The sequence below is a fragment of the Fundulus heteroclitus genome, chromosome 14 (assembly GCF_011125445.2).
Source record: "Fundulus heteroclitus isolate FHET01 chromosome 14, MU-UCD_Fhet_4.1, whole genome shotgun sequence".
Classification (NCBI taxonomy): Eukaryota; Metazoa; Chordata; class Actinopteri; order Cyprinodontiformes; family Fundulidae; genus Fundulus; species Fundulus heteroclitus.
The window spans coordinates 16,351,106-16,364,983 of NC_046374.1; the positions used below are offsets into that span (position 1 = coordinate 16,351,106).

The 13,878-nt window shown below is 40.1% G+C and overlaps 1 protein-coding gene across 1 annotated transcript; it reads left to right on the plus strand.

Moving 5' to 3' along the window:
• Nucleotides 1-40: 40 nt before the first annotated feature.
• On the plus strand, nucleotides 41-12,983 carry pcolceb (procollagen C-endopeptidase enhancer b). Its single transcript, XM_012853499.3, has 9 exons — nucleotides 41-155; nucleotides 1,354-1,462; nucleotides 3,787-4,045; nucleotides 4,302-4,426; nucleotides 6,998-7,134; nucleotides 7,243-8,075; nucleotides 8,162-8,242; nucleotides 11,446-11,616; nucleotides 12,505-12,983. Exons 1-9 carry the CDS (start codon nucleotides 61-63, stop codon nucleotides 12,633-12,635), a joined length of 1,941 nt encoding a protein of 646 aa, XP_012708953.2. The 5' UTR covers nucleotides 41-60; the 3' UTR covers nucleotides 12,636-12,983.
• The last annotated feature ends 895 nt before the right edge of the window (nucleotides 12,984-13,878 follow it).

Below are 13,878 nucleotides of genomic sequence, written 5' to 3' on the forward strand. Positions count from 1 at the left end.
CCTCCCTTCCTCCCTCCTCCTCCTCCTCTGCCATCTCTCCTACTCTTCGAGGGCAGCAGGATGGAGGGCAGAGTGTCTCCTGTGTGTCTCCTGGTAATTTCTTTGGCTTTAGGATGGACGGAAGGGCAGAGTCAGGCTAACGACACAGACTTAAGGTAAGATTTTTTATCTGCTGATACCATTCTCCTTCTTGTAGCTTGTATTTTTTTATTATTATTTTTTTACCTCCACGTGTGCAATTGGTGAACCATTTTCAAGCTCAGAACTGGTAGTCTGTCCTCATTCCTTTATTGGGATCAGTGGGAGTGCAGTGGAAAAGGGAGGTATCAGTGTTAAGATGTGGCTGGCCTCCCGTAAACACGTACAGAGGAAAATGACACACGTTGGAACCGCTGTAGCAATCACACCGGCCACGTCCACGGACGCCTTTGGATATGCAGGGCTCCGGTAGTTTATCAGAACTCTCCATCTTTGGAGCTTAATTTTATGTTGTTTGTAAAAAAAATCTCGGCGAAGCCTGGCCTTTCACAAACACGCAGGGTGTAAATTGCAACAAACAAATGCCTGTGGGCTGCTAAGTTCCAGAGGGTACGAAGGGAGGGACTTTAACCACTGGGATAGCCCAGCCAACTGTGGCCGTACAGCACCGCAGAAGACACACCACATAAAAAAAAAAGAGGGAAAGAACCTCAGATGGACCAATCATTTCAGCAAAAACAGAAATTTCAAAGCTGGAACAAACATATGCATATATAGCGATACATTTTATTGGATGACCATGAAGTCCACTACTCCATCTGTGCACGGTGGGTGCAGCAAAATTAAAAGCTGAAGCTGGAAGAGCTTTGATGTGTGTTTATCTGAGTGTGTGTGTGTGTGTGTGTGTGTGTGTGCATGGGGGGGGGGACACCAGGCTCCATGTGTGAGCATTTGTTGTGCAGTTCAAGGGTGCCTATTTGCTGCAGAAGAGTGTGTCTCCTGTCAACTTTCTTGTGGTGCAGCCAGCCTGCACACAACACACATACTGTATGTGTATATTTTATATATATATATATATATATATATATATATATATATATATATATATATATATATATATATATATATATATATATATATAAAAGGCAGAGCCTGGCCGGCCTGGTTTGAGCAAGCTTCATGTGAAAACACCCCACTTCCACCTCCCTCTAGCCTTGAAGAACACAAGCTGCTACTGTTGCATGCAGCGCGTGTGTTTAACTACGCGGTCACTACATGCAGAGATTTACCTCCAAAGGTTTCAGTATAGCCGATTATCAGGGGAGATTCATTTGCTGTGGTCCACTGCACTGTTTCTTCTCCTGTCTTTTTCAGGCCCACGTTCCTCTGCGGAGGTCACCTCGTCACAGACTCGGGCATCGTGGCCAGTGAGGGGTTCCCCAATTTCTACAAGCCCAACAGTAAATGCACCTGGTACATCACTGTGAGTGAATCGCTTTTAATGTTTGAGGCTCCGTTTGTCATCAGGGATACATTCAAAGTTCTCAAAGCAAACATATTGCAAGGAGAGCAGAGATAAGCCATATATGTGCTTGAAGACCTCGATGTTTTGCCCCTGATCTACACACTAGATTCAGAATTGATGATTTTTCTCCTATCAGCAAGTTCCGTAAAAGTCTATTAATGAGTTGTTCTTTTAGCTCCCTAAATGAACAACCAATTAAATGTCACAGAACAGATACAGGGCCATGCAGGACATAAATTCTTCTTACAGTTTATCAGTTATTTATTTTATTTTTGCAAAACCTGAGGTGAAATCGCAGACTCCAAATCTTTTGGACCTACGGCCAAAAAAATAACAATGCTGGGCATAGAGGGCCCTAAGAGCATAAGTCTAGAGATGATGAAGGTGGCTGTCCTGATTTCTGGTGAGGATGGAAGCACACACCCTGGAGATAACAGAGATGATGGCGAGTCATGATGCTGACAGAGATGATGATGAATGACGACAAGGATGTTCTGGAGAAGGAGATGAGGATCGTGCGGGTAGCGGTCAAAAGGAAGACACGATGGTAGAGATGAAGATGAAGCTTGGTCTGGCTCCATTCAAAAATCTTTGATCGTCATCATAGCGTACCTAAACTAATAATCAATCAATCTTGAGAAACTTCCAACACTTCATAAGCGTTGAGGGATACCTCTAGGCATGACTGGGCATGCTAAAGACCTCTTCAATGATAGCTGTAATAGATCACATTCTCCTCACTTCCCTTTTATGTGTGCTTTCAGAGACATTTAGCTACATGTACCAGTAATTTGTCTTGGGTGTGGACACTCACTGCAACGAGAACCTATCAGTCACCCTGAATATCTTATTGGCATGCAAAACGTAAGCTAATGAAACTGAAATTTTGTTGCCAGCAATCATTGCATTCATGACGGTCCTTTAAATACAAGGTATTCGTGATCTATTCAGTTCAATTAAATTTTATTTATCTAGTGGCAATTCACAACACATGTCATCTCAGGGCACTTTACAGAGCAAACTTCAATCAAATCATACAGATTGGTCAAAAAGTTTCCAATCTAAGGAAAACCAAATGATATCCCTGAGTCTTGACAAGCAGCATTCACTCCTCCTGAAAGAGCGTAGAGCCACAGTGGACAGTCGTCTGCATTGTGATGGCTTTGCAGCAATCCCTCATACTGAGCGTGCATGAAGCGACAGTGGAGAGGAAAACTCCCCTTTAACAGGGGAGTAGAACCAGGCTCAGTGTAAACGGTCATCTGCCTCGACCCACTGGGGGTTAGAAAAGACAGAGCAGAGACACAAAAAGCACAGAAGCACCGATTGATCCAGGAATCCTTCCTATGTTATATGGTAATGGCAGATGATCTGCCTCTCCTGGATGGTGTCACAGCTAACAGAACTCGAGACCAGCTATATCTACTATGAAGGAAAAAAATTACTGAGAACAAAAAGTTAAAATCCTAAACAACCAACAATGCCAATTGACCAACAGTAGGAGAACTCAACAGAGGCCCTGATGTCCTCCAGTAGCCTAAGCCTATAGCAGCATAACTATAGAGGTAGCTCAGGGTAACCTAACCATAAGCTTTGTCAAAAAGGAAAGTTTTAAGATTATTCTTAAAAGTAGACAGGGTGTCTGCCTCACAGATCAAAACTGGGAGTTGGTTCCACAGGAGAGGAGCCTGATAGCTAAAGGATCTGCCTCCCATTCTACTTTTAGAGACTCTAGGAACCACCAGCAGACCTGCAGTCTGAGAGCGAAGTGCTCTGTTAGGAACATACGGGATAATCAGAGCTCTGATATATGATGGAGCTTGATTATTAAGGGCTTTATATGTGAGAAGGAGAAGTTTAAGTTCTATTCTTTAACAGGAAGGGAAGCTAAAATAGGAGAAAAATTATCCCTTGTAAATTTTCATCAGAACTCTTGCTGCAGCATTTTGGATCAGCTGAAGACTTTGAACTGCATTTTGTGGACTTCCTGATAGTAAAGTATTACAATAGTCCAGCCTTGAAGTAACAAATGCATGGACTAGTTTTTCAGCATCACTCCTGGACAAAATATTTCAAATTTTAGCAATATTGTGCATCTGGGTTTAATTTGCGCAGTTTAAGCACACTCTGCCTGCTATTGAATCTCCACCGCACTAGGACAGTATTTATAGAGCTTTGTGCCATAACAAAAGTGTGTCATTGTGTTTTGAACCTACCACTTAAACTCAACAAATTACGCAAACATCTTGAAACTTTTCTTCTGTCCCCTTCTAACACACCAGGTCCCAGAGAGTCACGTGGTCATGCTCTCGTTCCGCCTCTTTGACATGGAGGCTGACCCCACCTGTCGCTACGACTACCTGGACGTCTACAACGGTCACTCGCGCCTCGTGCAGAAGCTGGGCCGTTTCTGTGGGACGTTCAGACCGGGCGCCCTCATCTCCACCTCCAACACCATGATGCTGGAGATGGTGTCTGACGACGCCACCGGAGGGAGGGGATTTCTTGCTTCCTTCAATGCGGGGAAGCCACATATGGACGGTTTGGGCGTCTTAATTTTTGTCAACTGAACTTACACCATCTTTATTATCCAGTTATACAGTTGTAGATTTTGTGTTTTCGTTTGTAATGTTTATGAAATTATCTTTAGGAGGAAGAAATTGCAGCTGTCTTTTTCATATCACAAAATCATAATTCGTCTAAAATCGCGTCATCTTGTACGAGCAAAGCCGCTAGAAGTCACGATGTGTGCTTGCGTTTAACTTGGAAAAGAGCATTTGCTGTTTTGACTTCACAGAGGACCAGTTCTGCGGAGGCCGTCTGACCAAACCACAGGGCTCTGTAAAGACGCCCAACTGGCCCAACTCAAATTACCCAGCAGGTATCAGCTGCTCCTGGCACATCACCGTAGAGCCGAACAATGTAAGCGGATCATTATGCTCTGAACGGGGATGGTAATGTGACTAATTTATCTTTGAACTCAGATCAAGCAGCAAAATGGCACAGGTTGTTCAGGAATAGTGTTTTTTTCCGGCTTGTTTACAAATACTCCATGATAGTGCCTCGGCTGTTTTTTTAAAGTAATGGGAAAAAGAACTGGCAGCTTGAATAATTTTTTAATGATACGAAGCTCTCAAGAACACCATACAAGTTTTGTCTTAATAGGGTCAGGAAGGTACTAATGTCTACATGGGTGGCACTTAATCAATACTAATGAAAATAGGGAAAAAAGGTGTCATCAAGAAAAGTTCTCCAAAAGTCTCACTACTAATGAAATAATCCTAGTTTTAGTGGTAGCTACATAGTAAGAACTGTCACGCTTGACACATTTTACAATGTAGCTACCATTAAAACTAGGATTGTTTCAAAGGCAACACTTTCCTATAGTAATACATAGATAAAAATGTTGTTTTTCAAAGCCCATAGAAGGTCAAAAACTCTTAGATCAAAAAGAGCTTCCAGTTTATTATCTTTTTTTCTGTCACTAAAAAAACAAGGTCTGATCTATGATTTAACTGTGCTTTTTAAAGATCTATTGATCCCACTGAGAACTTGCAGTCATGTTCTTTTGCAGTGCATAATAACTAATGTAAGCCTGTATTCGCAGTTTATACAGTAGAAAAAAGCATTTCCATAAAGCTCTATTTCATTTTCCCGGATGGCACTTTTTAGGCTACGTGGAAAACTAAGTGTACTCTTCTACATTTTAGGTAATGCTGACTTGGATACATTGCAGTAATGTTATCAGCTATAAGGTCAAACTGGCTCTTGTTTTTAAGCTTCGCCCCATAATAAATACTGTAGGGAACACTGCTAATTAAGCTCATGCTGTTAGTAAGAAGTGGGGTGAAAATGACTCGGTGATCATTAAAGTAAAATTACATAATATCCAGTAAGAATAATAACTGGTGGCTAATTTTCTTAAATCTCTGCTTTATAGCCTTTTTTTATTTATTTATTTATTTATTTATTTTCAATCCACTGTATATATGTGGACACACTGTATACACCTTATGCACGTTTTCCTCCTTTTGGCACCGTCTTTTACTTATTGAGCCAATGTGACAAGTGAATTTCTCCACTGTGAGATCAATGAAGTCTATCTTATCTTATCTTTACTTTCGGTGGAAAACCTGGTAGCAATGGATTCACTTAGAAAAAAATAGTAAACTAGCTTCTCAAGCTAGGTGGTCCAGATGGCTGATAAGACAAAGCTACAAAGTTTCGTAACAAAAGCCATAATGTAAGATGTCTGGGTTGGAAAATCAACTGAATAATAGGGATTTCAATGTGGAAATGTTTTCACCAACTCTGACCTCAACATCCAATATGGCTGCCCTGTATCTAAAATGTAGAGATAAGTGTAGTAATGAACTATTGGTGCTTTTGATAGTTTCTATGTCATTAAAGTATTTAGCAATCATGGTGCTTTCAACAGTTGGTACTTAAAGGGCTTATGCAGTTATTTATTTATTTATTAAATGTTAGAGGACATGTTGCTATTAGCTGATTCTGCTAGTACTGGTGCTCTTATCACTACCTGCAGCAAATAGCAGCGGACTTCCAGCTGAGTTGAGTTGGATGGGACATCTAGAGCAAATGGTTTACTTGAATTGTGAGCTGTTTAACCATTAAAATATTTACAGAGGCCAGCTGTTGTCAAAGAATGATGGCCAGAGATTTGAAATACATTGAAGGCATCTTTTCACATCCATAACAATCACCTTTTATACTTGTTTTTGCAAATTGCTGAGTGTGGAGGGAAATCAACAGTGGATTTTGCCTTGCCTGGTAGAGACAGACCCCAAAAAACACCTACACATAAGCTTAAAATAGCTTTTTTTAAAATAGCTTTTTTTTTTTAAAAAATAGCTTTTTTTATGGTTTTTTCTTTTTTACCTGTAGCACTTGGAGATATTTTGATGGAAAGTGAAGTATAAATTAAATGTATTATTATTATTATTACACACCATTCAGCTGCAATAGATGTAAAATGGGTTTTACATCTAGTTTTCTTCTACTTCAAATTAATACACAACTACCACTGTGCAGTTCAGATTCCCAATAAAATATGAATTACCTAATGCAAATGCACAAACTTAGATTTCTGTTGGACTTTATGTGCTGCCAGGTAGGTTGCTGTTGCAGGAGAAAATGCAAACAACAGTGAACAGGCTCATTAATAGAAAATGCTCTTACTGATGTATGTTAAACAGCATGTGGATGTGTGTTTGTGAGAGGAAAAAAGTGGGACAGTGGCCCAGTAATGAAAAGTAAATGAAAGGGTTCATTGAGTTCCTGCAGGTGTGTTCACGTGGGCCAAGGGGTTGACCTGAAGGAAATGGGGGGAGAACCCAAAGGCACCAGAAAGAACTAAATGACCCTTTTTATTTCCATGCTCCTCTAGATCTACCGCCCCATGGCTGCACTGTACTCGCTTGATGAAAATAAAAAGTATAAACATGCCTGCATCCTCCCCTGTCTGTCCTCCAGGTGATTGAAGTGAAGTTTGAGAAGCTGGATTTGGAGTCTGATTTGTACTGTCGCTATGACTATGTGGCATTGTTTAACGGAGGAGAGAGCGATGACTCGAGGAGGATTGGAAAATTCTGCGGAGACAGACCACCAGGGTGAGATTATTGCTAAGAAATACAGATTTTAGATTTGCTAAATTGTTTGCATTCCCTATAGACCTGAGTTATTTTTGAGATTTTAAATGAAACTTTCTTGATCTTTAGAAATATAGTGACAAATGGCAACGAGCTCCTTGTCCAGTTTGTTTCTGATCTGAGCGTGACCTCAGATGGGTTCATGGCCCACTACTCCAGCGTCCCCCGTGAGTCCCGGACTCCCACAGCTGGAGGCGATTTCATTCACAGACCTCAGCCAACCTCCAGGCCGCAGAGACCAACCTCCAGGCCAAGGAAACCCATCAAACCAACAGCAAAACCAACTACCAAACCAGCTCTAAGATCAACTCCGAAACCGCCCTTAAAACCACAATCCAAACCAAGTAAAAAACCATTGTTAAAACCGATTAAACCCACTTTGAAGCCCCCTCTCAAACCAAAACCATCTGCTAAACCTCTCAAACCAAACCCTAAACTGACCTCTAAACCAACTCCTAAACCTCCCCTAAAACCAAAACCTGGTGTCCGTTCTAAACCAACACCTAAACCACCCAAAAAGACATCTTCACGGACTCCGCTGGTAAAGAAACCTATAATTCCTAGACCTACTCGCAAGCCTCCAGTAAAGCCCACTTCTAAACCCAAACCAGCGAAACCCATACCCAAGTTGCCAGTAAGAAAACCCACAGCTAAACCTGGGGCTAAAGTTACAATCAAAACCAAAGTAATTAAGCCAACGCTCAAACCCAGAGTCCTGGACAAACCCTTACGGAAACCTTGGATGAAACCCAAGCCCACCATGAGACCTCGAGTCAAAACCATTAAGCCAACCCCAAAGACTGGATTCAAGCCAACAATGACACCTAAGATAAAACCCAAACCAACCTCCAAACCAGGACCAAGCAGGACTGTGACCAAAAAGCCTGCTGTCAACAAGACACGTGAGTGAAATTGAGTTGTACTTTCTACCCAAATTACTAAATTAGGTCAAGTACTTCATGTTTCTATGTGTATTGGCTTGTTCCAGCTTTACCTCTCAACCCACTGTGTCCACAACTCTGCGCGAGGACAGGGACTCTCCAGTCCAACTTTTGCCCGCATGACTTTGGTGAGCAGCAACTCAAACACTTTCGCAAAACACCTTTCTTCTACTGCTATGAACAAAAAAAATTAGGATGCCCTGTTAAATACCAAGTTCTTTACAAAGAAATTCTCAAACATTGTTGTTTAATTTCCTTTATATCTGTGGAAATGTTAGTTATTTTCAGTTAAACATTGCAAATTACTCATTCAACAAAAGTTAGGACGCTACCCCTTCATAGCCAGTGTTGCTCTCCTAGGCTGAAATATCTTCAGCCAGACACCTATTGTGAACATCCATCAGTCTTTGATGTCAAGCTGTTGTTTTCTCACTCCTCACCTTCAGGGGTGAGCTGTTTAAGTGGTTTTGTGCATGTACCACAAATATAAAGTGACCCTGCAACATCTTTTAAGCTGCTGCTATCTTCTCGCTGAACATCTCAGACATCTTTTGGGGTCTCAACATGGCGTTCACTCTCATTTCATCAATGGGGCTCACAATACTAAATGTCTATGGTCTACAGAGGTCGAACCTTCTTCAAAATGATGGAGATGATACAGCTAAGCGTACAATTAGCTGGTACAATTTTACGTGTAAATAAATGTGGTAGTGCCTTAATACTGTATCCTCTTCAACATTAAACGCAGATACATTACATTTTTTGTACATTACAAAATGCAGCAGTCTCCTCCAAGGCTATTCACATTCTTGGCAGGGCCAAGCAGTTTTTTTTTTTCTGTACAGCTGAGTCGCTTGTATCAGTGGAAACAGAAAGAGTGGGTGCTAACAAATTGTCACCAGTTTAGCTCTGCAACTGCTTTGATGGAAAAACCCTACAGGAAACGTGGCAAAGATCAGTCGTGATTTTGGGCCTTTGTTGTGTTTTTGGGGCTGATCGGCTGATTCTTCTCCATTCAATGCTTCACTCTTCCCAGTTGCCGCTCAGCTCACATTAATCAGTTTCACCTGCTGCTGCTAATTAGGCCCAAGTCTTTTCACCTGTTACTCCACCTATTTATACCTGTCTCCCACAGTCATTCCCTGTCAGATTGTCTCAGCTTGCATGTTTGTTCCTCTACGCCTGTGTGCTCAGCCTTCCAATCCTGTGCTTTCCCTGACCTCACTAGTCAATTGTACTAGTGCTTGTGTGCACCCCTTGCTTCATTGTGTCCCTAAGTAGATTTGGCGCTCACTCTGGCCACCCTGAAGACTCATCAGCTGCATTATCTAGTCATGACCTTTGGTTAGTGGTTTAGCCTTTTCCCCTTTGGCCTACTCCTGCCTTCAGTCTGCCTCAGCCATCATCATCTGGTCAGCCAGTCTCTGTCATCTCCTACCATCTGTCATCCACTGCCTGTTTTGCCTGTCACCATCCCCTTCATTACAATAAACCTTTTAAAAAAACGCAACACGGTGTACAATTCGAACATCAGGTTTCTGGCTCAGTCATTACAGTCAGCTGTCTCTCCCAAAGACACGACTTCTTCACAGTTCTTAGAAAACACCAAAGATCAACAGATTGTTTGACAATGTGCTTTGACAATAAGCTGAAACCCAGCTTACAGTCGACAACCAACTGAAAGATGTTATCTAACTGAGGTCTTGTGGCAGGTGTGTATATATATATATATATATATATATATATATATATATATATATATATATATATATATATATATATATATATATATATTATTAAATGCATATTTTATCTTTTTATTTCTGAAAGTGTAAAAGCCTATTTGAACATTTTAATATGCAATATTTCAATAAATGACACTAAAAACATGCAATGATGGCTAAATCATTAATCATAACACCTTGATGTGTTACAGTGTGTAAGAAAATGTGTAAATAAACACCTGTTTTCATGCTAAAATTGTTGTTTTTTGCCTCTTAAACAAAGATAGGCATGGTATTACGCATTAACATATAAATTGATACATTTTACATTTTATTAAAGTCACAAGTTTTATTGTTAATTTTTCTTACACACATCTTTCTCCCATATCCCTTTCCAGTATTTCTCAGTCTCTTGCCTTGGAGGGTTGGCTCATGTGGTTATACCCTGCCACTGAGAGTACACTTTAGCTGGTTCAGTGAAGAGCAGCCTGTTTAGTCTTTTGGCTTCTATCTGCTCAGTCTGCTTGGATCTCTGGTTTCCCTTTATGGTGCATCCAGAAAGGAACTCCAGACTGACAATTGGATTACTTCTTTCCATGTTGCCTTGATTTTGGCTTCCAACCTTCTCTTCCATGGTGGACATTGTCCATTATGGCCACTCTTAACAGTACCTTTACCAAGCATCTCAAGGCTCACTAGTGCTGTACTGTATATCAGCTCATTGGTTTATGTGATGGTCACAGTAGGGATTGTACTCAGTGCTGTATTCACAGGCTCATAATTTAGCCATGATCTTTTCTCTTAGGTCAGACGTTCTCTTATTCAGTTTTTCTTGCATCATTGGGGCTTGGTACCCAATCTCTGGGGTGTTGATGTTAACTCCCCCTATCTGACTGTGTGTCTTAGTTCCCCCCTGCTCTAGTTGTTAAACTATCTATTGGATCTATAGTTGTGAAAGCAGCTGCCGTTTGTTGGAGTGTTGGAACACAGAGTTACTAGCTGTTTCGCATCGAAGTATCCATGTTTCCCACCGTCTTTTCATGGAGCCCCATTGACTAGGGTTACTGGAGTAGTAGCATTCCAATAGTGCCTAATTGTCGTCTCAAGTCTATTGCCTTCGTGTTCCAATAGCCCATTTGTCACCAAAGTGTCCTGGTTCTCTGTTTATGCGCTCTCATCATGTATATGAGGTAGATAGGTAGTTAACTGAAATGGTCTTGCCCAAGGACCAACACTAGATGGTGCTATAAGCCCACTATATATACATATACACACTATATACTTATGCATATATACGCCCCATGCAGTATTCGAACCCCATATCTCGCATGATGTATATGTGTATATATGTGTGTATGTATATATATATATATATATATATATATATATATATATATATATATATATATATATATATATATATATATATATGTATATATATATATATATATGTATATTCCTTTTGTAAAACAGGCCCTAATTTTCAATTCTATTTCCCCGAATGAACATCCTAAGTAAGAAAGATTATTGCTTAGTAACCACATCTCTCTTCTTTAAAATGTTATTGATTTCTGTTTTCCATCTTAACACTTTGTTCACCTTTCCAGTGATCACAGGAAAGGTGACCTCTCTGAGTCCTGGTCCAGGCGGCTCAGCAACTTTGGAGGTGTCCCTGATCAGAGCCTATAAGACAGGACGCCTCAACATCAACAAATCAGGACCCATCAAGTCAGTCACCCTGACCTCCTCCTGCAAGAAATGTCCCGGGATTGTCAAAGGTACAACACAAAGCTGTCCATTCACTGTGACTGTCCTCCTTTGTATCTGAGGCTAATAATTGAATGCAACATTGGAGGAGTTATTAATTTACTAAGAACAGGAGAGTCTCGTTAAATGTTTTGCTAAACTGCTTCGATTTGGCCATTTTACAGGCTTTTCTCTCCCAAAACCACATTAAACCAATGTGTAATTTTAATTGTAAGTCTCAAATATCATTATTACCAGAGAATAGTCATTTCATAAATTAAATCAAAATGTCTTCAGTTTACACCCTAAAAATTCCCACAGTTCAGAGAAGGATTATTACAAAGATATTTACTGTTGATGCCTACTCCAACGAACCCCAATTCAGTTATCTAAACTTTCCCTATAAATGTAACATCACTCATCCATCCAGCCATTCATCTTTTCATCCGTCCACCCATCCATCCAGTCTGTTTTTTTCAGGTTCCATAGTAACAGCCTGTTGACTCTGGAAATATCTGAATATAAATGAATACTAAACATTTGCATTTTACTCTTTAACCTGCACACGTATGTAATTTTGGTATAAAAAAAATTAGAAAGTCTGTTACAGGGTGTAAAAACATGGGACCAAAGACAGAAAGGAAATGAAAAACATAGAAGCAAATTACACAAATCACAAATGTGATAATTTACTTATTAAAATATAGTTCTTGGCTCTTCCCCTTTTATGTTTTTTTAAATAAATAAACAATCCACTACAATACAAATGAGAATGGGGAAAAAAAGATAAACTGTGTGTTATAAGGTATCAAGTTCTCACATAATTGGCCCTTAATTTAACCCAGTAGCATCTCAGTGTGAACGGTACCAGGATTATCGTCACTTTGAGACATTTGTTTTTGTTTTCTTCTCTCCATCAGGTCGGAACTACGTACTGATGGGAAAAGTTGACGCCCAGGGCAACGGCCAGCTAAGCCCGTCCAGCTTTGCTCTGATTTATCAGCCCGCACACGGCAAAACCCTGGAGAACCTTTCCCGCAAATCATGCTGACAGGCTCAGCCACCAGTCAGGTCCACAGCAGAGAAATAAACCTTACGAGGAGTGGCAAAGGTTTTAATGATATCCTGCTAGATTTTAACACATTCCAAAAAAGTAAAAAACAAAACAACTGGACTTGTTTTTTGTAGTTGAAGACGTTTCGCCTCCTCTCCAGGAAGCTTGACCTGGATGACTGAGAATCTTCACCAGCATTTTAACACATTACTAACATGGAAAGTTGTCACATTTTAAATGTACACCAGTTGAGTATCTCATTTTGTATTTTGTCTGTAAATTATGTATTAACGGAAAAGTATTTCTATGATAAGGGATGCACAATAAAACAGTTGTTGGAATGTTTTAAGTTTCTGTAGTTTTAGGGCTTCAAAACTAGATGGTAATATAAGAAACCAGAAGAGCACACGTCCAACAAAAAGCAGCAAAAAAGTTAATTATACAAGCCTGAATGTATTAAACTAATAGGTCCAAAGTGTGACTCTTTTTCATAGTTTTATTTGGAGTAAATAAACATTTATTTGCTGTAATCAGTAAGTAGGATACAGAGATGGGGGTTTATGATCCCCCACCTCTTTTATTGTTTATAATACTTGTCATCTCTAAATTTGAGATAGATAGTGGAGATGAAAATAAACTTAGGGTCTTGTTAGTATTTATGTGAGGTTGCCCACAGTAACACAAGATCATGGCTGCTCCCCCGGTTCTGTTAACTTCTCCAAGCTGCTTACCACTATAAGCACCCTCTAAGGATGACTCAACTTCAGAGTTTAGTTTTACCATTTAGTCTAATTGAATTCAATTAAATTTTAGTTATATAGCGCTAATTCATGAAGCATGTCATCTCAAGGCACTTTACAAAGTCAAATTCAATCAGATTATACAGATTGGATCAGATTATACAGATTGGTCCCCTATATAAGGGAACCCAGTTGATTGCATCAAAGTCCCGACAAGCAGCATTCACTCCTGGAGAAGCGTAGAGCCACAGGGAGAGTCGTCTGCATTGTTGTCCAATACAACAGAGAAACAATAAGAAGGTTTATAGCACTAGACTCTTAAAATAAAACAGAACATGAAGAGTAAAGTCAACTTTTTCTAAGTTTAGACACACCCCTCCAAAGGGGATGGACACCTCACATGATGTCTGTAGAAGGAATGTGTCCTCATGGAGAACTTATCTGTTTTTCAGTGTGGGTTAATTTTTAATCACAGGGAGAGCTGATCCATTAATAACTCC